At 34.9% G+C, this 22838-nt stretch overlaps 3 protein-coding genes across 3 annotated transcripts; 1 reads left to right on the forward strand and 2 right to left on the reverse strand.

Moving 5' to 3' along the window:
* Positions 1-189: 189 nt before the first annotated feature.
* LOC143560758 (uncharacterized) lies at positions 190-4518 on the reverse strand. The gene is made up of 3 exons (XM_077048984.1): positions 4352-4518; positions 3289-3394; positions 190-435 (listed from the first exon to the last, which is right to left on the reverse strand). Exons 1-3 carry the CDS (start codon positions 4490-4492, stop codon positions 353-355), a joined length of 330 nt encoding a protein of 109 aa, XP_076905099.1. The 5' UTR covers positions 4493-4518; the 3' UTR covers positions 190-352.
* A 6174-nt stretch (positions 4519-10692) lies between these two features.
* On the forward strand, positions 10693-12689 carry LOC143560759 (protein ENHANCED DISEASE RESISTANCE 2-like). Its single transcript, XM_077048985.1, has 2 exons — positions 10693-11004; positions 12116-12689. The coding sequence occupies exons 1-2, from the start codon at positions 10926-10928 to the stop codon at positions 12631-12633; spliced, it is 597 nt and encodes a 198-aa protein (XP_076905100.1). The 5' UTR covers positions 10693-10925; the 3' UTR covers positions 12634-12689.
* A 1340-nt stretch (positions 12690-14029) lies between these two features.
* On the reverse strand, positions 14030-20123 carry LOC143560774 (uncharacterized). Its single transcript, XM_077048997.1, has 13 exons — positions 18957-20123; positions 18560-18641; positions 18270-18458; positions 18092-18156; positions 17862-18021; positions 17519-17764; positions 17319-17432; positions 17040-17219; positions 16872-16953; positions 15962-16797; positions 15434-15884; positions 14664-14854; positions 14030-14580 (listed from the first exon to the last, which is right to left on the reverse strand). Exons 1-13 carry the CDS (start codon positions 20048-20050, stop codon positions 14086-14088), a joined length of 4185 nt encoding a protein of 1394 aa, XP_076905112.1. The 5' UTR covers positions 20051-20123; the 3' UTR covers positions 14030-14085.
* Positions 20124-22838: the final 2715 nt, after the last annotated feature.

A 22838-nucleotide genomic window follows, 5' to 3' on the forward strand; every position in this document is an offset into this window, starting at 1 on the left:
AAATCCCAACTGTACAAGAGTAACAAGACAGTAGCCTTCGAGAGGTTATGATGGAAAATCAGTGGAGAATTTTGTTGCTGATGTAATATATTCATAGAAGAGTTTGTGTGAAAGGCACTGAGATTTAGGTAACAGGATGACAGTTGCCTTTCGGAAAAGAAAAAATAGGTGAAAAAATAAGGATGTGATTTTGAAAATTTTGATTCAAACAAAACACAATATAAAAAGAATCCAACAATATATCTACAAGTACACAAAACACGCGTCTAAACACAGAAAACGCATATTCAGCTTTTGTTTAGTTTTTAGAATACATACATATGTAAGCAGCAACAGCAGCATTAAAACATGCTCAGCCAGATTTGAACAGCAACACCGCCTTTGATTCCAAATAGAAATAAACAAAGTGGTTTGTCTCATGCGTCACGTAAGACCCTGCAAAATGCAACCAAAAGATTACGTTGTTATTTGTTTACCTCCGTCGATCTCTTCATATCATGTAATTAGAGTTTTAGAATTCAGACTCACAATCACCAAACGACCTAATCCTAAACTGTGTGCGATTATGGTTATGTGGTGAAACATGAAAATAAGTGAGTTTTTGGTTGATTAAGGATGTCTAAAAAGTGATTTACAGTATCTTATATAATTGATGTAACATGTGTGAATCAAAAAAATATGTTAAGTATTAGTATTTTTGTAACTGATGAAGTACTGCAACAATATCATCCAAACTTGCATGATTTAACAGCTTCTGTATACAGACTCTGTACCTATAGGCTTACTTAAGACTGGTGCAAGTATAAAACTATAAACCTAAAACATTAGTGCATATGAATGAATATATATAACAAAAATAGAGATAATGGTGGGCATGTTTCAACTAAAACCGATATTAACACTTGAATTACTGGTATTAGGAAATCAGAGACTATCAGATAATGATATTACTGAAATCAGCTAATATTAGGTGTAACTATGAGGTGGTATTTGGTAACTTGGTTATGTTTATACTTTAAGCAAAACAAACCTACACCTAATTTGTCTAGTAGCAGGCATGTCAGTGTCAATTGTGGATTATGACTAAATTAACCTTCAACCAAGCAGAGATGTGACATGTAATATGTTGATATACACACGCATCATATCCCTATAAGCACTAACTTGGTAACAATGTTATTTATTTACTTCTTAATTGTTTTTAACTTCTAATGTTTATTTTCAAGAAATATAATCAGAAAACAAACTCCCAAGAAAGGTAGCATATAAACAACTTCATTGGCATGGATCAAGATACTTTGCACACATACAGAAACAGCCACTTGACATCTGCATGTTAGCAGTCTAGGTTTATATATACATATGCATATTTACATGTATACACACATGCATATTTTGATCTATATAGATAATAAATTCTCACTTTACCATCCTAAAGAGTCAACACAACAAATCAATTTGGGCATCTGTGGTGGGGGCGTTGCCCATGACACCTCGCCCCAAACACGCCCAAACACCACTACACAGGCAACAACGTTAGGGGCAGGAAATATTTAATATTTTTTTATTTGAGCCACTAAAATCATGCCACCTCACCTAAAAATTAAGGTTTAATTATGTTTTTTGTTGATGCCAAGTGAAACTATTCCACACCATATTGGAAAAAAGCCCTCATGCCTACATGGCGGTGACGTGGCGGGATGTTTTTCACTTCCACTACGGATGCCCTGATAATGTGTGTGTCAGAAAATGTAAAATTTGACCTAAATCACCACCTAGAATGGAGCTACAATATTAATAAAGACTAAAATAACCTCTCCACATTCCACCTCTTTTATATAACTATTTTCCCCTGCACAAACATATAGAATGAAATCTGGATAATCGCAACAGATTCACATACACCATACCACAACTTTGCACCACACTCATAAACTCTACAATCCACTGCAAATATGACTTATCAAAATCAAAACCAAACTACTATGCATTCCCTCATTCCCTGAAAAAACATCTGAAGCATGATAACTCAACTAGGGGGTGCAAACGAGCCGAACCAAGCCAAGCCGCTCGCGAGCTAATAAAGCTCAGACCGAATAAAAAGCTCAAAACTAACCAAGCTTTTTAGAGCCGAGATGAGCCCGACTGCCCGAGCCTCAAATAAAGCTCTTTTAGTTAACAAGCCCGAGCTCAAGCCTTGTATGGGAAGCTCGTTTAGGCTCGTCGAGCCTTAACAAGCCTTGAGTGTTGTTAAGTACTTAAGTTTCATCTTTTGGAGACTGCACAGCTGAGCTCGAGCCGTTAAGGCTTTTCTCAAAATATATTAATCAATAATTAATAACGTATATATATATATATATAGAACTCCAAAAAAGTTAAGAACTTCTAGGAACTCATAAGAAACAAACATTTTTTTAATTTTTTTCATATATTAACATTGTTTAAGACTAGTTTTACCATATTTTATATATAAATTTGTTATTACATATATAAATCACAAGTTTACATATGTGTAAAATTTATGTAATAACAAATTTACATACATGCAGAAAAAAGTTTAGATATGTGTAAAAACTAATTTTCATAATTGTAATCGTAATTATAGATATAAAAAGTGATAAAACTACACTCAAATAACACTAACATACAAAAAAAATTATAAAAAACGTTAATTTTCAAGGGTTCCTTCAAGTTCTTAAATAATTTGAGAGTTCTATAATGATACTAATCCTATATATATATATATATATATATATATATATATATATATATAGGGGATGGTTATACTAAAAAGAAGTAGTTTCCTAGAAAGACTAGGAATAAATCATAGCCATTGGATCATGTTAATCAATGGTTGAGATTTAAAATTATCAAAAACCGACATAGTTTCCTATAATTACTCTTTCACCACTATAACCGACATAGTTTCTTAGAATTGTTCTTTCACCATATGTTGTAATGCCACTTGTCAGAAATCTATTGGTTCTTACCATTCTTAGGAAACTATTTCTTTTTATTTGAACCCTTTTCTATATATATGTATATATATAAATCAATAAATAATAAATGAACCAAGCCAAAGCTGAGCTCGAGCTTTCGTAAGTCAAAACAAGCTGAGCTCGAGCTTTCGTAAGTCAAAACAAGCTGAGCTCGACAGCTCGGGCTCGGCTCCACACATGTACACCTCTAAACTCAAGCAATCAATCCAATAAACAAACAAATTTATAAGTAAGGTTCTATAAAATCTACGCAAACAAATTCATGAATTTTAACAAAATAATCAATTACCGAAGTTTTTGCCGACGATACAGTGCCACGTAGGACCGTGATTCTTATCAAACTCCTTCTTTATCTGTTCCGCCACATCCTTCTCCACACTGTAATTCTCAAATGCCTGCACAAATGTAACACAAACTCCGTTACTTTACAGTTACTTTCGTTAACTCCCCGTTAACTCCGTTAACTAGTTAGATTAACAGTTCACTCTTTGTAATTAGGTTTATATACGCCTTTGAATCAATGAATCACTTCATTCAAAATTACAATAAAACAGAAACTAATTCTGAGATTACAGGTTCAACGAAACACAACCGATTAACAAGAGGAGGATTCATACTTATGCAATCTCCGTTAGCTCACTGTTAGCTCCATTAACTAGTTACTTCACCATTAACTTTTTGTAATAATTAGGTATATATCCATTTTAAAATCAATAAATCATTTCATTCAAATTCAAAAATACAATAAAACAGAAACTAATTGTGAGGTTACAGATTCAATGAAACACAATCAATTAAAAAAAGGATAATTAATACGTATGTAAACTCCGTTAGTTTACAGTTAGTTCCGTTAACTAGTTAGTTTACCGTTAACTTTCGTAATTAAGTTTATATACGTCTTTGAATCAATAAATCATTTCATTCAGAATTACAAATAATTGCTAAATTAACTGTTAGCTTACAGATTCAACATGAAACTCGAACGATTAACAAGAGTAGGATATATACTTATGCAATCTCCGTTAGTTTACAGTTAGTTCCGTTAACTAGTTAGGTTACCGTTAACTCTTCGTAATTAGGTTACATACGTTTATAATTTTAATGAAACTCGAACGATTAACAAGAGAAGGATTATTACTTATGTAAACTCCGTTAGTTCACAGTTAGTTTTGTTAGCTCGCCGTTAGCTTACCGTTAACTCTTCGTAATTAGGTTATATTATATACTGTTTGAATCAATAAATCATTTCATTCAAAATTACAGTTAAATGTTAGGTTACAGATTGAATGAAATAGAATTGATTAACAAATAACAAGAGGAGGATTAATAATAATAATAATAATAATAATTACTTTAATGGCGATATTGACGGCTTCAGTTTGCATATCTTCGTTCATATCTGCGCTCTTGATTACGACTTTTTTGCCGGTGGTGGTGGTGGTTTTCCGGTCATCGGACGACGGAGATCTCTTCGCCGCCTCTATTTCACTCATCTCTGCTCTGCTGCTGCAATATTCACTCTTTGTTTGTTTGATTTTGGGATACTACTCGTCGATATAAAAATTTAAGTTTCTCTATCGGTTCAGTTTGTTACGGACTTATGATATCAGTAAATACCATCACTTGATGGAGAGAGAACCGAAAAAATAAAGTCGTGAAGTTTTTAAAAGAATATCGACACGTGATTTACTTTGAATGAAAGTCGCGAAAAGGAATACGGATATTAGTTATGATAAGAGTGATACGAGTCTTGATGTTATTCAGCTATGGAGTGGTAAGAAATTAAGCCGTAGATTGATAATCAAACAATAATTAACGAATAACTCTCGTTTATTAATCAGAAAATATTATTCAAAAACTTGATTACAAACTCTCAAACTCTAACTCGGTTTGACTTTTGATGAACCCAAAGTCGGTTACATCATACTCACCATCTATAATGTCACTATAACTTGGTTTATATAGGCTAACCAAACTTGTTAGTCAAGAAATTGCCGAAAATAATAAAACCTTAATTGCAACCCCATAAACTCATTACATATTAATAAATCTCACGGACCAAATAGGTCCAACTCGGGCACCTACACGTGACGGGCCTATTAAGTTGAAAATTACGTCCAACAAGAAAGAGACTTGGTGTTTCAAGTAGCTCATGTTCGATTCTTTCACTCGGTATTTAGAATTAGTGGCACCAAGGTGATGAGGAGAATATGCGAGAAGGTAGTGTTTACTTGTTAGATCCTTGAACTGAACGGGTATTATCTCACCACGTTGTCGTGCCTTCGGGCGAGTGTTCACGGACGCTGGCCTTAGGTGAGAGTTTTCCCTTGATTGAAATGCGAGTGTATCCCGATGTGGTAAATTTAATCAGTAGCTCATTTGGAGGATTCGTTGGTCGTTTAAAAAAAGTATCAATTTGGTTTGTCAAGGTAGCGGTACAGTGTCGGCACTCACTATAGTTTACGATTACAAAATACACTCTATTGTGATTACAACGCCGTTTTAACGAAATTTATATTGGAACGTCGAGAAAACCGTTGTGTGGTAAGCTTTTTTAAAAATTAATGAGCGAAAGTTATTTAATAAAAAACAATTTAAATAAAGATTAAATGGGTTAAAGACCTATCTTATTTATATTATAAGGATTAAAATTGAAAGTTAAAAATAGTATCATTATTGTTCATACCGAAATCATAAGTTAAATCTATACATTTTTTTGCCACGTTTTTCACACACTTTAACACCATCAAGACAAGACAAATGCTTGGTCAAATTTTGTCTTTTAACTATATAAGTGATTTTTATCTTAACTACACTAAATGAATTATAATGCTTCCTTTCGAGAATTGCTCAATTAATTTCTTCAACAATAGTTAATAGTTATGCTACTTAAAATAATCATATCAAAAACCGGTGAAATATGTCTTCAACAACTTCATCAACAAGCACTTAAGCATCCTTGTATTTCTTTTATGTCTTTAAAAGCAATGAGCCGTTTGGTTATACCACCATCATATCATCATACGTCTGGTTTCTATGACTCTTTGTACCCGAGGGGTTTTCTATGCCATAATTGGTTGATGTAACACAACTTCATCATAGAATCACATATGAATGTGATGATTATTGATGTGTCAAAAGCTATATCTCAAAGGAACTTTTCTTGTCATTCCACACCATAACCAAAAAGAACTTATTCTTTCAAGTTTCGATCCTTGAGATAAAGTTGATAGCCTAACAATGGTGTCAAAAACATCTAAAAAATGAATTTTATAGGGGCCATAAGGAACATGAGTAAAGTGTAGTTTGTAACAAATCTAGTATGAAAAGATATAAAGGTGAAGCAAAAGAACAAACATTCCATTGACAACGGGTTTGTGTATAGTGCAACCATCCCAAAGAGTAGGCCATGTGCACTAATAGTACAATATTAGTGCAAATTGATTTATTCCAATAAAGAGAGAATATTGTTAATGCAAAATACCAATGATGCTTATCTCCTTGTTTTAAAAATTAAAATACAACACATACACACACACACATATATAAGGTTTCCAAAGGTCGTACAAAGTTGACTCCGTTTATATGCTATTAGTTGAATATTATGCATAGCTTAGACATGGCCACAAGGGAGGTGTGAGGTGGGTGAGTGTCTAAGACCCAGTTTTCACAAGGGCCCAAACATTAAACTATTTATATATTTTTTAATAACATATCTACGTTATACATATATTTACTATACATCAACATTGTGTCGGTGCATTTAGTAAAATCATTGCTTGGGTCTCCAATTTGAAAACCGGCAACACACTTTATTTTTCTAGCTTCAAATTTTGCTCTTTTTTTTCTTGCTCTATTTTTTCTTTTCTCTCTTTAAAAGGTTATCTCACATCACCAATGTAAGTAAATTAATCACATCGAACCAAGCTAACTCAATTTGCATGGGTCCAATTTTCTATTAGTCTTGGTCCTGAGATTCTTAGAAATTATCGTGGACAACACTATTCTATGCCAACAATGCTAAAAAAATGGGTTATTAATTGTGCTACGTTATAACATAGACAGTATTTTACATTCCTAGACTCTATCTTCATCAGAAGCCGTAATATTAATTACCCTAACCTCATCCTCCTTCCAACTCCTGCTTCATCCTTCCAACTCTGCTGGCCACGCTTCCAAGTTCCAACTTCGGCTTCAACAAACCCCTGTCGGCCACTTCAATCCACTTCAAATCCTTTCTTTTAATGCCTCTCCTTCTCTCTTCATGTGTTACAGCCTCAGACATCAATTCCTCAATCAATTTCATCTTTAACAACCAATCAATTCCTCAATCGAATTCTTTTAATTGATGTGGGTTTGTATGTAATGTAATGCAATAAAAACAACGACATGAGATTCTTCATCACCAGACTCTACACCAGATATGTTATACCTTCCTTTGTATTATAATTGTTCCCGTGATTCTTGATTATTCATATTCTCTTGAGTTCATTCTGCTTTGAACCTAATTCACTTCTAAATTGGGTTTAATTGCGGCTTATTGGTAGATAATTAGGTTTAATTGTCTTAGGTCATTTGAGGAAGGACGGTGTGGGGCTAGCTCGAAATCAATCAATCACACATTTTAGTTTTTTTTTTAATTTAATTTTAGTTAGAACCGCTACACTCTTATCAACATGTGATTAAATTAATTCCCACTATCTCATGTAATAATATAAACACCAATAAGTTAAAACCCCTTAGCATAATCTAAAGACTATTAAAGGTTAAAAGGGGTTGTGTTGTTGTGTAGGAATCTTAAAAAAAACGCGCTTGTGTTGTTGAAAAACTGGATCGTGTGGTCGGTTGGTGGCCGGCCTACATAATTTGACCTCCATGTCCATGTTGCTAATTCGTTTATTTTATTTTGGTTATGCACTTTTCCGTTACACTTTTTATTTTATATATTAATCATGAAACATGACTTTTATTATACCTTTCTATACAACTTTTTTATTTTATCGTAAGTTACGCTCAAGGAACTTATAATTTATATATCTATAAGCATTGGCAAAGCTTTAGACGAAAATATTGGAGGGTCCAGACTCATTACGAATAAAAATTTTCATAAACAGTGGCGAGACTCAAAATTCGTAAGAAAACGTATACGAAGAACGAATTGCCGCAACACCCCGATTGACCTTAACACCAACTTCTACAAGAGATTACTTATAACTTATGAGCATCTTAGGAGAATCAGATCGGCCGAATCTACAAAACAAAAGTGTCGTTAGCCTAGCCAAAGGGAGGGAGTTCTTCATGACCCCCCCCCCCCACACACACACGCGCAATTATATTATAAGCATCTATACGATCACTGGAAAGAAGTATGTAAAAGAGAGAGACGGTTGAGAGAATGAATGATATTCCCTTGCGTGATATTACTAACATATATACTAGGTATTGTTTTATGCCAGCGTTGAATATGAATGTACCGTCTGTTAAACCATAACTCTTTTAGGTAACATGGTGTAGACTTGAGCAAGCACTCTACAATCTACACCATGTGCCACTTAGGGATGGATCATAGATGAATCTCTTCTCTCTTACAACATGAATTATTATACTCGGAAAACAGGACTATTTCACCATTCAAGTCGATTATTGTTGTATTTATTTATGTTATTATGGTTGGATGGATATGAAAAACTAATTTATAATAAATTTTAACGTTATGTTTTTTAAACTTGATTATTATATAGTCATACGTAATGATTCTTTACAAATTAGTAAAGTGTCATTATCTTATACTAACGACTAGCTCATCACCCCAAGGTATTGGTTGTATCCTCATCATCCATGTGGGGTATGTTAATATTGTATATGTTCAATCAGTATATAATACAAGCCATGCTAAGTGCTAACGTCACAAATTTTGTCATTATTAGATTTGTAGATGATTGTATATGATATCCAACCTTTATACGTGTGTTCTATATTAGAAAATTTTAAACATGTTTTGTACTTTTGTTGCATTTCATGATTTTGGCGTGTAGTCAAATTGTTTTAAGAGATGGGAGGTTTTAGAAGTAGCTTCCAATATTAGGGCTTTTTATTAGTCTAGCCCGAGTGAAGTTAGGGTGAGTTTGAGTTCGAGCTTGAAAATTAACAAGACAGCTTAACTAGGTTGTTTTAAATCAAGTTATTTTAGCTAGTTTTATTCGAACTTTTATCGATAAAGTTACGGACCAAAGCTTTGAGTCGCGAGCTTTTTGAACACTTTAATATCTGTTTTCTAATGGTCTTTTAATTTTAAATAATACAAAGTTTTTTTTTTCTTTTTTAAACAATACACGGTTATTAAAAGTAAATTGTCAATTTTGCTTAGATCCAAACCAAAATCTAATTGATAAGAAATGCTAGGAGAACTTTACGAATATCGGTTAGCCGTTAGCTATTAATGTATTAGGTATTATTATTATTATTATTATTATTATTATTATTATTATATTTTTGCTATATTTATTGTTATAACGTTATTGTCGTTTAAAAATGATTAGTTTATATATTCGTTACTCCTTAGTGCATATAGACATTTTTATTTTAGTTTGGTTGAGGTACATAAATTTTCGGAGATGGCCTTGCCCAAGACATTAGTTTCGTGACTTTAATCATCGCTCTGACAAAGCCCAAGCTTCGCTCAGTAACGGTATAGTTGTATGCATAAAAAATGTGTTTGAAAACATATACACCTAGGGCTATAAACAAACCGAACGAACACGAACAAGACCTTGTTCGTGTTCGTTCGTTAAGGAAACTAATGTGTTCACGAACGTTTCACGAATACTTACCGAATGAGATTTTATGTTCGTGTTCGTTCCTTAAGGAAATTAATGTGCTCGCTTACGGTTCACAAACACAAATAAAATCGGTAGAGCCTAGAGATTAAAACCGATGTATTCATCAATGTAAATAATGAAAGCATGTAAACGGATTGAATGAACACAAACAAGGGCATGCTCGTGTTCGTTCGTTTAACTTTAAACGAACACGAACACTTAACCGAACAAATATTTATGTTCATGTTTGTTTATTTATAAACTGAACATTTGTGTTCGTTTGTTTAAAATCTAAATGAATATAACTGAACTATATATAAATGAACATATATGAACACAAACAAATATAAATGAAAACACTTAAATCAACACAAATTAACAAATATAAAACTTTAAGTAGATGACTCATCCAAGTAATATTTATTTAACATTTATTAATACATAAACAAACGTAAATAAATAAGCATGAACGAACGAACGAAACATGTGTTCATGTTCGTTCGTTTATTAAATAAACGAACTTCCCGAGTCGAACAATTCACAAATAATTCACCGAACGTTTGATTCGTTTACGACATAACACACCAACAAAAAAAAGAAATAATTAAAAATAGTGGTGTAATAAAAATGGATGATGACGCATTAAAAACATTACAACTTGATGCAATTCATTCAATATATATCTTTCAAAGTAAGGAAATAAATCAATAAAAAAAAACAAATAAATAAAGAAACATTAAACGTCAAACATCCCACACACACAAAAACCCCTCACCCCTCCAAACCAAACACCATCTAATTCTAATAATTATTATTATATTCATTCTCACCCCAAAACGCCGTCGTATCACCCATGTCTTCCACACCGGAAGAAGACTGGATGCACGAATCAATCAACGCCGGATCTCTCCGCCACGTGGACATGGAAACCGGATCCAACGGCTGGGCTTCACCTCCGGGCAACCTCTTCAACCTCCGCAGCCATAATTACTTCACCAAAAAGACCAAACTACCCTCCGGCCCATGGCTGCTGCAACCCGCCGGCGTTGACTGACTCCGGTCCAATTCTAAGCTCGACCATGTACTCTCACGCGCCGATAATCGTGTGATGCACGCGCTCAGGAAGAGACAGTGTGGTGGAAGGAATCAGAAGAGTTTCGTCCTTGCTGTTAATTTACAAGTTCCAGGTAAGCGCTTAAGTGCGAGGACCTGGATGTCGTGGCTAGGGGTTTATTTGTAAATTGTAATCAATTTAGTTATTGCCAGTGGTGGGGTAGGGGCTAATCGGGATTAATTTGGATTAATCGGATCACACTTTAATTTTTAGTTTTATACACACATTTTTATATGTAATTTCAGTTAATTTTTAGTTTTTTTATATATACATGCACATTTTTACATGTAATTTTCAGTTTTTTTATATACACATGCGCATATTTATATGTAATAAGGATTAGTTGGGATTAACTGGATCGGATTTTAATGGATAATTTTTAGATTTAGATACACACACGTTTTTATATGTGATTTTCAGTTCTATATGCACATTTTAACATTTTTATATGTAATTTTCAGTTTTATATATACACACATATTTTTATACGTACTTTTCATTTTTATATATGTAATATACAGTTTTATATATATATATATATATACACACTCACATTTTTATATGTAATTTTTAGTTTGTTTATATATACATGCACATTTTTATTTGTAATTTTCAGTTTTATATATACACACATATTTTTATATATGTAATGTACAGTTATATATATATATATACACTCACATTTTTATATGTAATTTCCAGGTTTATATATATACACGCACATTTTTATATGGAATTTTCAGTCTTTTTACTCTTTTATATGTAATTTTCTTTTTTATATATGTAATGTACATATATATACACACACACACACACTTACATTTTTATATGTATTTTCCAGGTTTATATATATACACGCACATTTTTATATGTAATTTTAAGATTTTTATATATACACACATTTTGGTCAGAAATTTGATGGAATCTCGCTAGAAACGGCTGATTTTGGCCAGAATCTTGTAGGAAATTGCCGATTTTGGACTGAACCTTGCAAGAAAACACTAAGTCTGATTAATCCCAATTTTGGCCGGATTTAACAATTGACCGATTAGCCAAAAATCAATCAGTGGGGTGAGGACTAGTGATTTTTTGGTGCCTAGTCGGGATTTTTTACAACTGTGATCGCAAATTAATAAAACAATCAAGTTTAGACTAATCTTTAATATATCAATTGTTATCACCAGGTAGGGACCACCACTCCGCTGTTTTCTACTTCGCTACCGACGATCCAATCCCAACCGGTTCGTTACTCTACAGGTTTATTCACGGCGACGATAATTTCCGTAACCAGCGGTTCAAAATCGTGAACCGGATCGTTAAAGGACCGTGGATAGTTAAAGCGACGGTCGGAAACTACTCCGCGTGCTTGCTCGGTAAGGCGCTGACGTGTCACTACCATACCGGACCGAATTATTTGGAGATTGATGTTGATATTAGCAGCTCGAAGATCGCAACCGCGATTTTGCACCTGGCGTTAGGTTGTGTGACGGCGGTGACGATTGATATGGCGTTTGTGGTGGAGGCGCAGGAGGAAGAGGATTTACCGGAGCGAGTGTTTGGGGCGGTTAGGGTTTGTCAGATGGAGATGTCGTCAGCTACGTTTGTTGATACGGCGGTAACGAGTAAACCGGTGAGTGTACCGGGAGGAGTTCATAGTAATCGTGTTCAAGCGTCGGATCTGCACGATGAAGATGATGATTGAATGAAGGTAATGAAGGAGTGGAAATTGGTGATATAGGGTTTGTAGTTAGGGTTAATGATTATTATTATTATTATTATTATTATTATTATTATTATTATTATTATTATTATTATTATTCTATCTGTTGTTCTTTCTGATATAATGCTGATTATTGTGGGGGGATTTGATGCTGTGTAGATGAATATTGATAATAATAAGTTAATAATAATAATAACTATAACCCTTTTTAAGTGTTTAATATAAAGTTTCTCACATTTGATCTTATTGATTCAGAGTCTTGACTCCAATTTGTTGCTTTAGGGTGTAAACGAGCCTCACCCGAGCCTGAGCTCAACTAGGCTCGAGCTTGGCTCGTTTCGAGCTTTTTTTATATCCGAGCTCGAGCAGCTCAGCTCGTTTGCAACCCTGGTACTTGCTTATAGTTATGTAAATTTAATTTTGTTGATTTGATTTTGAAGAATTAGAATTATCTGGTAAACTATAAACTGCTTGTTTTATTTATCAGAAGTTTGCAACTTCTGTGTCAATAAGGTTTTATGTAATGCTTTTAGAAAGCTATTGGTGAATCGCTAACTGCGGTTTTAAATGAAACCGGTCTGGTTGGTTGGACGGGGTCAAAACGATTCCTTTTTGACGGTTTGAACTGATTTTTGTATCCAAATTGTTAGTTTTGTTAAATTTGTATTTGCAAACATTATGGATGTACATATACGATAAATGTAAACGATCGTTTTAGTTTACATGAGCAGTTTCGAGTATTAAACAATGAACTGTTAAAAATCATAAATGCAAACCAAACTACATAAGTTGAACAGGCTGATTTGTTTCGATTTGGATGGTTAGGATCGTTGGTTCCATGAGTTGAATCATTGTCAACCAAACTCTATAAAACTTAAACCGACTGGACTGGTTAGTTAGTTCTCATTTGTGCATCGAGGGTGGTCATTTTATGATGTCTTAGACCGTAAACCTAACCCTATAAATCTCAAACCAATCGAGCCGGTCAATTCGTTTTAATTTCGGCGGTCTCAAAGGTTACATAAACAACCCTATTCAAAGCTACACGTATTTGAAGAATCTAAAAAATAATGTGGTTTTTCTACACACTTATATCTACTTTGTGGTGCAAAATGAGTTGACTTGAAGCTGATGGTGAGATTATTCTATACCATCAATATAGCTGCAAAAGTAGATGGTGAGGTTTAAAAGGACATACAGGGCAGAATAGTCTTTTTACTAGGGACAGAACAGTCTTCAAACAACACAGACAGCTCATTCATCACCAACTTGATTCTACAACTTAACATAGTTGTACCAGTGGCCACATGGAGCTTAGTTGGCAATTAAAACAAACCTACTTGAAAGCAGCATACTGTCATGATTTTGTAATAAAAATTGCCAGGTCACGTCGTGACACATGGCAGCGGTTCAAGCAACCTATACAAATTATCTTTACGTTTCGTCCTCCGAATCATAAACAATTCGACTTCGCTTTGAATTAGGAATCACGTTTTCGTCTTCACTACAAGTCTCGGAACCATCAGCACCCAATGGTGTAACGGTTTCAGGTGACAATAATGCAGCATCCGCTTCACCATCATCAGAGTCTTGAACCAAATCATTTTGAGCCATTGAGTCATTATCCATATTATCCATATCAGGTTCCTTGTTAAGCGCGTCTTCTTGATGGGCAATATCTTGCGGGTCAAGTAATGGTTCCTGGTTAGGCCCATTTTCTTGTCGGGGAATGTTTGGTTGGTCAGTGATTCTAAAGTCTCTAGCAGTACTACGCTTCGCATGCCTTAACAAGTTCGTTTTGGTAGCTTTGCTAAGTAGAATCAGATACTTCTCATAATCTTCTATCTGAAATATTAAATCTGGGATGCATTTATTCTCCCTTTTTATCTTGTTTATCAGTCCTTTAACCGCTTTGCTTTCTGTTTTATTCTGCAAGTTTTGTATAATGTTAACATTTGGGCCATATATAAGTTAGGTGTGAATGAACTACGAAAGATACAGTGACTATAAACCTGCTGCATAGATTCCACGAATATGTACAACGGGGTGGTTAGCCGCTTGCAAGTAGCTTCCACAAGCTTCTGACACTTGAGGCTCGGTAAAATTTGTTTGCAACCTTTAGGAGCGATATGGAACTTTGATATCCTAGCTAAGTTTTTATAAAACTTAGCCGCCAGTTTTAGCAAATGTTCCGCTTGAGAATCTGGATATATAATAAACTTTAACAGTTATTTATGGTGTTAAACTATTAACATATAAATAAATTTAGGGTTGTAAACAGACCGAACCAGACGAGACCTTGTCCATGTTCGTCCGTTAAGCTTTTGTCAGATAAACGGACGGTTCACGAACACTCTACCGAACAAAAATTTGTATCCGCGTCCGTCCATTAAGAATTAAGTTTGTCCGTGTCCGTTTGTTAATATTGTAAACAGACGCTAACGGACAAACGAACACTAACGGACCCTAATGAACAAATGAACACGAATATATGCTAGTGAACATTAATAGACAAACAAACATAAACGATTACATATTAATTTCAGAAAGTATAATCATTACCGGACCTTCACGAACACTATTGAACGAACGCGGTCTCTGTCCGTGTTCGTTCGTTAAGCTTACTGAACGAAATGTTTTTGTTCATGTTCAGTTTGTTTATTAAACGTACGAACATAAACGAACCTCTCGACGAACAACGTCCAAACGTCCGCCGAACATCCGGTTCGTTTACAGCCCTATAAATAACTAAAGAAAGAGTTGGTTACTAGTTACTACTTACCCCTGAGGTTCATGACCACAAAAGACGACAACAATTCCATCACAGCTTCAGCCCTCTGGTACAGAGTCTCTTCCAAACTCAAATACGGGTTGTGTCTTCCGTCTTTATATGCACCAGCTAAGCATGTCTTCAACTTCATGCTGAGTCGGTCAATATCTGCAATAACTGACTCGACTAACTGCAAAAGTCCGGTTGCTATAGCACCTTCTGTTGTACGGTTTATGATAGCATAAGTTTCAGATTTCTCGGATGAAGATCTCATTGTTTTTGCTAACTCAACTGCAATTTCTTGAGCAATAATCAAATCATTTGGAGCTTGAGTGCATGATAGTGCTAAAGTGACCACACTTTTTGCAATCTTCGGATTTGTTATATTGTTACTTTTACATATATGTATAGCCCAGCTTCCAAGAATGTTACTCCCAATCATTTTTGCAATGTCACATAAGATCTGATAAGTTGGTAGAATTTAAGTCAATATCATATAACCAAAAGAACACATTTTTTAAGTAAAAAAGTTGAAATTACCTCAATTTCATGAAAGAACTTCGCATGAAGAAGCTTAGAAAACAAGGGTTTCACGAATTTTGTAACCGTAAGGCTTTCCCTTTGACTGTTGACTCCGTTGACTTGAGAATCATGATCACATTCTGAGTCAATAACATCTTCTTCACCTACAGAATCTGACAGCATTTCTTCAATCTCTTCGGGACTATGAGAATTCACTGTTACCAGTTCCTTCAAGCACATTAAAGCTAATAAAAATAGACCCTTTATATCTCCGTTGTCCTTTTTACCCTTGGCTTCCTTTTTCATGAGTAGCCAAATCAACTTCAACAATGGTGGTCCTAGCACCTTAATATCTTCATAAATCAAAGCCTTCAATGGATCATCTTTTGCCAGATAAGCAAAGGATTTTATCTGGTTAAGAATCACATTCAAGACAAAATTCAAGAGTTTACTCTTTGTTGCATCGTGTGTGTATAATTCAAACGATGTTTTAAACAACTGACAAATGCTAGAAGTCGCCAAAAGAAAAGCTTTTCCTTTAAACTTTGTGTTGTCAGATTCGCTAGTATATGTTGAATCCACAGCAGTAGCCTGTGTTATCCCTTTTCTAGTACCGTCAGCTTGTGTATTTTGTGCAGAACTAGTAGTATTTTTCTCCATGGAAACATATAAGTCAACAAGGTCAACGAATTCTTTCTCCAGTTCAATCTTTTTATCATTGCTCGCCTTTTCCAGTTCAGTAGCAAGAGTATTCAGGATCACCTTGATAACACCTGATATAATCCCACCACTATGTTTGTATCTCTCATCTTGTTGACTTGTGGGGCCTGCATCCTTTGTTTGACCCAGTAATCCTGGTCAAACATTCATAGAAAAAGTTAACACATTTACAATATTCATTTATAACTTTCAAGGGTAGCCAACTGACCTTCTAAGTTTCCATTGCTTAGAAGCTTACGGATTGTTGTTAAAGCACTTGAAAACGACTCACCGGAACTTGTTCCTTGTGCCTGCAGCAAACGATTGTTAAAAACACATTTAACTAAAATACTAAATAATAATCGTTATGTTATCTTCTAAAAAGTCTGATTATTACCTCAGTTTCTTGTGTGAGTGAGAAACCGAGAGAAACTGAACGAGAATGACTGTCAGATTTTGCTTGTGGCTGAAGTAAAAGAATCCATGATACACAAGATAAGAGCTCATCTAGTGGTTCGACTATGCAAATTTTGCCATTATCTGTTTTAACACACTGCATTATGCCGAGCTGACCATCCTGCCACAATGCAAAATGTCAACCATGAAATCAAAAAATGGCCAACAAAATGAAAAAAATGTTAAAATGAAAATAAAAAAAAATACCATGAGTACTTACTTTGTAAAACTTCAGAAAATGAGGCAAGAGAAAATAAAAAACTGCCCCTGCGGTTAAAGGGTCAACGAGCACAAGCTTTAAAAGTCCCCTGTATATAAGTTCTTTCACTTTCGCCTACACACAACAGCATAGCCAATGACACATGAATTATGTTTACTTTTACGATTTTAAGAAGGGAGGGTTGTGCGTATTAGAACAACCTGTTGGTAGAGACAACGCTGCAATAAACCACTGAGTTCTTTGAACAGATCACTGCCAGTTCCAGGTGGCATTTCATGAACTTGACTACTACTAGCTTGGCTAGAGGATTCCTGATAAAAGCTAGGTTTATTTTGTTTAAATTGTCTTTCTGCAATAATTAGATTTATAATGGCTCCAGCTGCAGCTAATCGAATTTGATCTTCTTGTCTAAACATAGCTTTTCGCACCACTAAGATGATGTAATCCTGCAGTATTGTAAAGAAATACAGAATTATTATTTAGTCTATTTTGTGTTTCGGTAATCCAAAATATTTTTGAATAAACATCGAAAAAAGAGCAAACCTGAAGGTTGTGACTGAACTTTATGAGTGGCAACAGAACATTAATCAGATGGGAAGTAACCTTGCTTTGCATGAAACCAAAATAATCTAACAATTCTTTTAAATGTGAAATATATTCTAACATTGGATGTGGGTAGTTCTTCACTAGGTTACCAAGTAATCTGTCAAAAGAAAATAAATAATTTATAACAAGCACACCGGGATTAATTATTAACTACCCTATTGAATTACCTTATAACAGCTAAACTTTGATCTGGCTTAAGAGAAAGAATTCGGAATTTACATTGCTCAATTATCTGCAAAGAAGAAATCTACCATCAAGATTTTTTGCAATTTACAGACATAGTTCTGACCCAAATGCAAAAGACTTATTTTTTCAGTGATTTCAGTTAAGGATTCATTAGTTGACCTCATTTCTTGCCATATCATGAACCTCAAATAAACTTTTTAACATCTGAATGCCCAACTCTTGAGAACCGATAAGACCGGTATTTCCAAGTTCTTGATGACCCATTTCTTCCACTGATTCTAGTAACACAAAGCCCAACTGCACTATGCTAGGAACAATATGCTCTCTTCCATAATTGCTCTCGTTAACCTGAAAACAAAGCGACAAAAACACAACAGAGTTATAATGACATGCTTCATGAGTAGAGTGTGACGGTAAGTTAAGTAAAAAAGAAGAGCAGAAAGGTTTACAGCTCTTAACACTGCTGTCTCGGTCAAAATAGCGTTCTGAAGATACACTTTCTTTAAGTCATCTGGTAGCCATTTACAATCTCTGCAAGATGGTAACACACAGAATTAACTAAAAAGCTTGTACGTGTGACCGCTCGATAATTTCTTCAAACGTACTTGGTGTTGTTGATAACATAAATCTATCATTGATACTTAACTGATGTTCGTGATGGCAACACAAACACAATGTAATTTAGGCTGTAAAGATGAGATTAACACAAAGTTTTAATGTTTATAATATGTAGCCTAAGTCATCCAATAAAATCTAACACAAAGACTATCTTTATGACATCTAACTCAGGCCAATGACTATATGAAATTAACCAGCTTGACAATAATCAATGTTTAAGTTGTGTACCGTGAAAACTTGTAATCTTTATAAGCAGTACTCAACGCCGTTTTCAACGTACCCATCGCGCTTTCACCATACCTCCTAATCCTACCAATCGACAACAACAACCCGACAACAAAATGATCAATCGCCCGCACATCCGACCTCACAAGCCCCAAAACTTCCTGCCCCAACGACGGATCTTGCTTCACCGCAAAATTCACATGCAACAAAACCGTCCCTTCAACTTCCCTAACAATATTACTACTCGCCTTCTTCAACCCCAACTTCCCTCCAAAAAACCCGACGATCCCCTCAACAACCTCCCTCTTATTCACCCCCTTCGACGCCAACACCAGCAACTGGTAAACCAACGACGGCAAATCCTGCAATTCGACCCGGTGCATTTCATCGAACACCTTGTCTACAAACCGCCTAACCCTAACCTTATCAATCCGAAACTCCCTAATAATCGTCACTAACTTCACTAACAACACGCCCGACCACTCACACTCCAAAATCCTATCGAACATTCCATCCGCTAACTCCTTCGGCTTATCAACCTCGTCCGAATCCGAATCCGATATTATCCGTAAACACTTCGGAACCAACTCAAGCAGTTCCAACTCCAAATCAAGTTCAACCTCACCAGCACCTATCTTATTAATATCATTATTATTATTAATACTAAACACATTAACAATTGAATTGACGACCGAAACTAACTCAGGTAACGAAATGTATTCCAAATGTGGAATAAAAAGTTGTAACGTCTTTATCGAAAGGCGATCACGCGGAATATTATTATTATTATTATTATTATTATTATTATTATTATTATTATTATTGTTAGGAATGAGGAGAGTGATGTAGGAAGTGAATAGAGGTGTGACAAGCGAAGATAGAGCGGGTGAAGGTGAGAGGAGTGTGAGTAGAGACGAGGTGTAGAGATTGACGGTGGACTGAGGGAGTGTGTGGAGATGAGAGGCTAGGGTTTGGTGAGAGGTTGGGGATAAGAGGAATGGGTGGAGTGGTGCGGTGGTGTGGTATTGAGCGAGCCGGATTATGTCGTCCGGTGACAGTGGTGGTGGTGGTGTGTTGTGGTGGTTACTGGTGGTCATGATGGTGGTTGAAAATGAAGTTGTGACGGTGGGTTTACTTTTTGTTGATTGTCCAGGCGCGGGAAAATTGAAAATAATTAAGCGTGAATCGGAATATATATGAAGGTTGTCTGTTTAGTTATCGAGTTTGAGGTCGAGCCTTGTTTAGGCTCGCTGAGTGTATTGTAGTTTTAAGTTTTAACTATTCTGGACCTATGCATTCATTTCACATTGCGCGTATGAGTTTTGGCTCGTTTTTAGGACTGAACGCGAGCTTGAGCTGAGCTTGGGCTCGTTAAGGTTTTCTCGGAATAAATAAAAAGTGTACGGTGTATGGTAATTAATAAATAATAAATGATTTTAGCCCGAGGTTTGGTTTATTCGGTTAATTTTTTTGTTTCCGCTCAGTTCAGTTCAGTTAATTTTGGTTAATAATCAAAATAAGTTTTGAACTAAAATTTTTACTTGTAAATACATATGAAATTGATGCATAAATACGTGAAATGAGGATACATATACATGAAATGAAATTGAAAATGTTTTGTGTTTATTTTTTGTAGGATTAAGAAGCTTAGTTCACATGATAGGTTTACAAATTCTTTAAAGAGTGCGCACGGTTTGGTTATTAACCTCATTCAACTTAACCTATTGGTTTTTGGTTAATCAGTTCAGTTTATTCGGTTAACTTTTTGGTTTGCAGTTTGATTCGGTTAATTTTGGTTAATCAAATCAAGCTCACTTTTACTTATAAATACATGAATGAAATTGATGCATAAAAATATAAATACATGAAATATGTAATTTTGGTTAACCGGTGACACAAAAAATAACCAAATATCGGTTATTTCAGTTTTCAATTTCGTTAACTTTTGGTTTGGTCAACCGTTCGGTTATTGCTCACCCCTACTCAAGACTTGCAATCTATATTTTGCGGGATAAGGAAGCTTACTTCACAAGATGGTTTAAAGAGCCAAGTAGCTCGCAAACTACTACTGATCGGATTAATAAAAAGCTCGAAACGAGCCAGACTTTATGAATCCCAAGCCAAACATTAAAGCTTGTATAGTTATCGAGTCTAAGCTTAAGTCTTGTAAGAATACAGGTTAGACTCGTCAAGTCTAGTGTATTTCTAAGTTTTAACAATTTTGGAATTCTATGTAGTAGTTTTACACTGCATATACACGAGCTCGAGTTGGGCTTAGGCTCATTGATGTTTCTCAAAATATAAGAAAAATGTTAGTAGTTAATAAATAACAAATTATTTGAGCCTGAGCTTCTAAAACGACTAACGAGCCGAGCTTAAGCTTTAGAAACATAGCTCGAAACGAGTAGAGCTCGAGCTCTTGTACATCCAAACAAGCCGAGATCCGGCTCGGCTACACCTCTACTTATTTGTTTGATTTATTAAAACCAAGATCTACATATGCTGATTAAAAAAAATAGTTGGCTCGTCGAGCTTGGAGCTTGCTTGATTTGCAACCCGTCCGAGTTCTAGCTCAACTTTTCGGCTTGGTTAAGTATTTCGGGCTAAACAAAGCTCACTTGTTTAAAAATTCACTTGAGCTCGAGCAATTATAAAATATAAAACTTTTATACATGAAAAGAAGTATAAAGACAAACCTTACATCAAGATGATGAAAGGTATACACACATGAAATGTAGTCAATAGTCATGTAGAATTGTAGACTATACAAACTCATGAACATACCACCACCAATGGCCTCTACATGATGAGAATGGCTCCATGCTATTGCTAGCCTCAACATAAGTCTGCTCCACTAAGGCCCAACAACATCGTATCCAAAAGACTGGGCTCAGTTCAAGACCCATTTACGCATATAAAAACAATTACAAAAAACCAACAATGATAATTAACAAGCATATAAAAACAATCACAAAAAAAACAAAAATGAAAATTAACAATCTCATGTCACATATATACATTTAAATTTATTTTTACACTGTAATGATTATTTTTATATATAACAGATTATATGTTAACTAGCCATTTTATTCATAATTTTATATATAATAAAAACATATATGTATTAAATATAGATTGAATGAATAACAACCTTGTTTAGACTTGTGAGCTTGTTTATTAACCGAGTTTGTATTTAAGCTCAGTGTGATTCGGGCTTTGGTAAGCTAATCTCGAGTAACTTACGAGCTGGGCAACTTGTTTACACTCCTAATTAATATTTGTTAAAGCTGCATATAAGTTTGTTTGGTCTAACTCAAATAAGATAATGAACAAAAATATGTCCACTTTTTAAATAATGTGTCAAAATAGTCACGCTTAGACCATATGCTATTTGGGCGCGGTGGTTCGATGAAGGTGGTTACCGGGCACTGTTGGGCGCGGAACACCACCAAGGGACGCTCTTGTTGGTGGGGCGTGGAGCCCAAGATCGTTCCAACGATGGGCGTTAATGGGTGTGGAGGCCCCCACCCCCTCCAATGGCTCTCTCTCTCAAACACACACAACCATATATATATATATATATATATATATATATATATAAATGGACACCCTTGGGGCATTAAACCATAGCGAGACATTATTGGTTGGGGCTTCAATGCCCCCGATACTTACGTAATACTAACGTGACACTATGAAGGGGCTTCGATGCCCTCCGTAGAGGATGGTCTTAGAGCATTCACATCAGGTCCTCTAAAATATTTATGAGAGAAAATCTCTAAAAAATTTTAGAGGATTGTAAGTGGTTGTGAGTAGAGGGGAGATAAAATTTAAAGAGATGGGTAAATTTTGAGTAAATTTGGAGAAACACTATTCATCCTCTATTTA

Source organism: Bidens hawaiensis, unplaced genomic scaffold (assembly GCF_021521415.1).
Source record: "Bidens hawaiensis isolate Kalapana, Puna unplaced genomic scaffold, B.hawaiensis_p1.1 tig00020443_1, whole genome shotgun sequence".
Taxonomy (NCBI): domain Eukaryota; kingdom Viridiplantae; phylum Streptophyta; class Magnoliopsida; order Asterales; family Asteraceae; genus Bidens; species Bidens hawaiensis.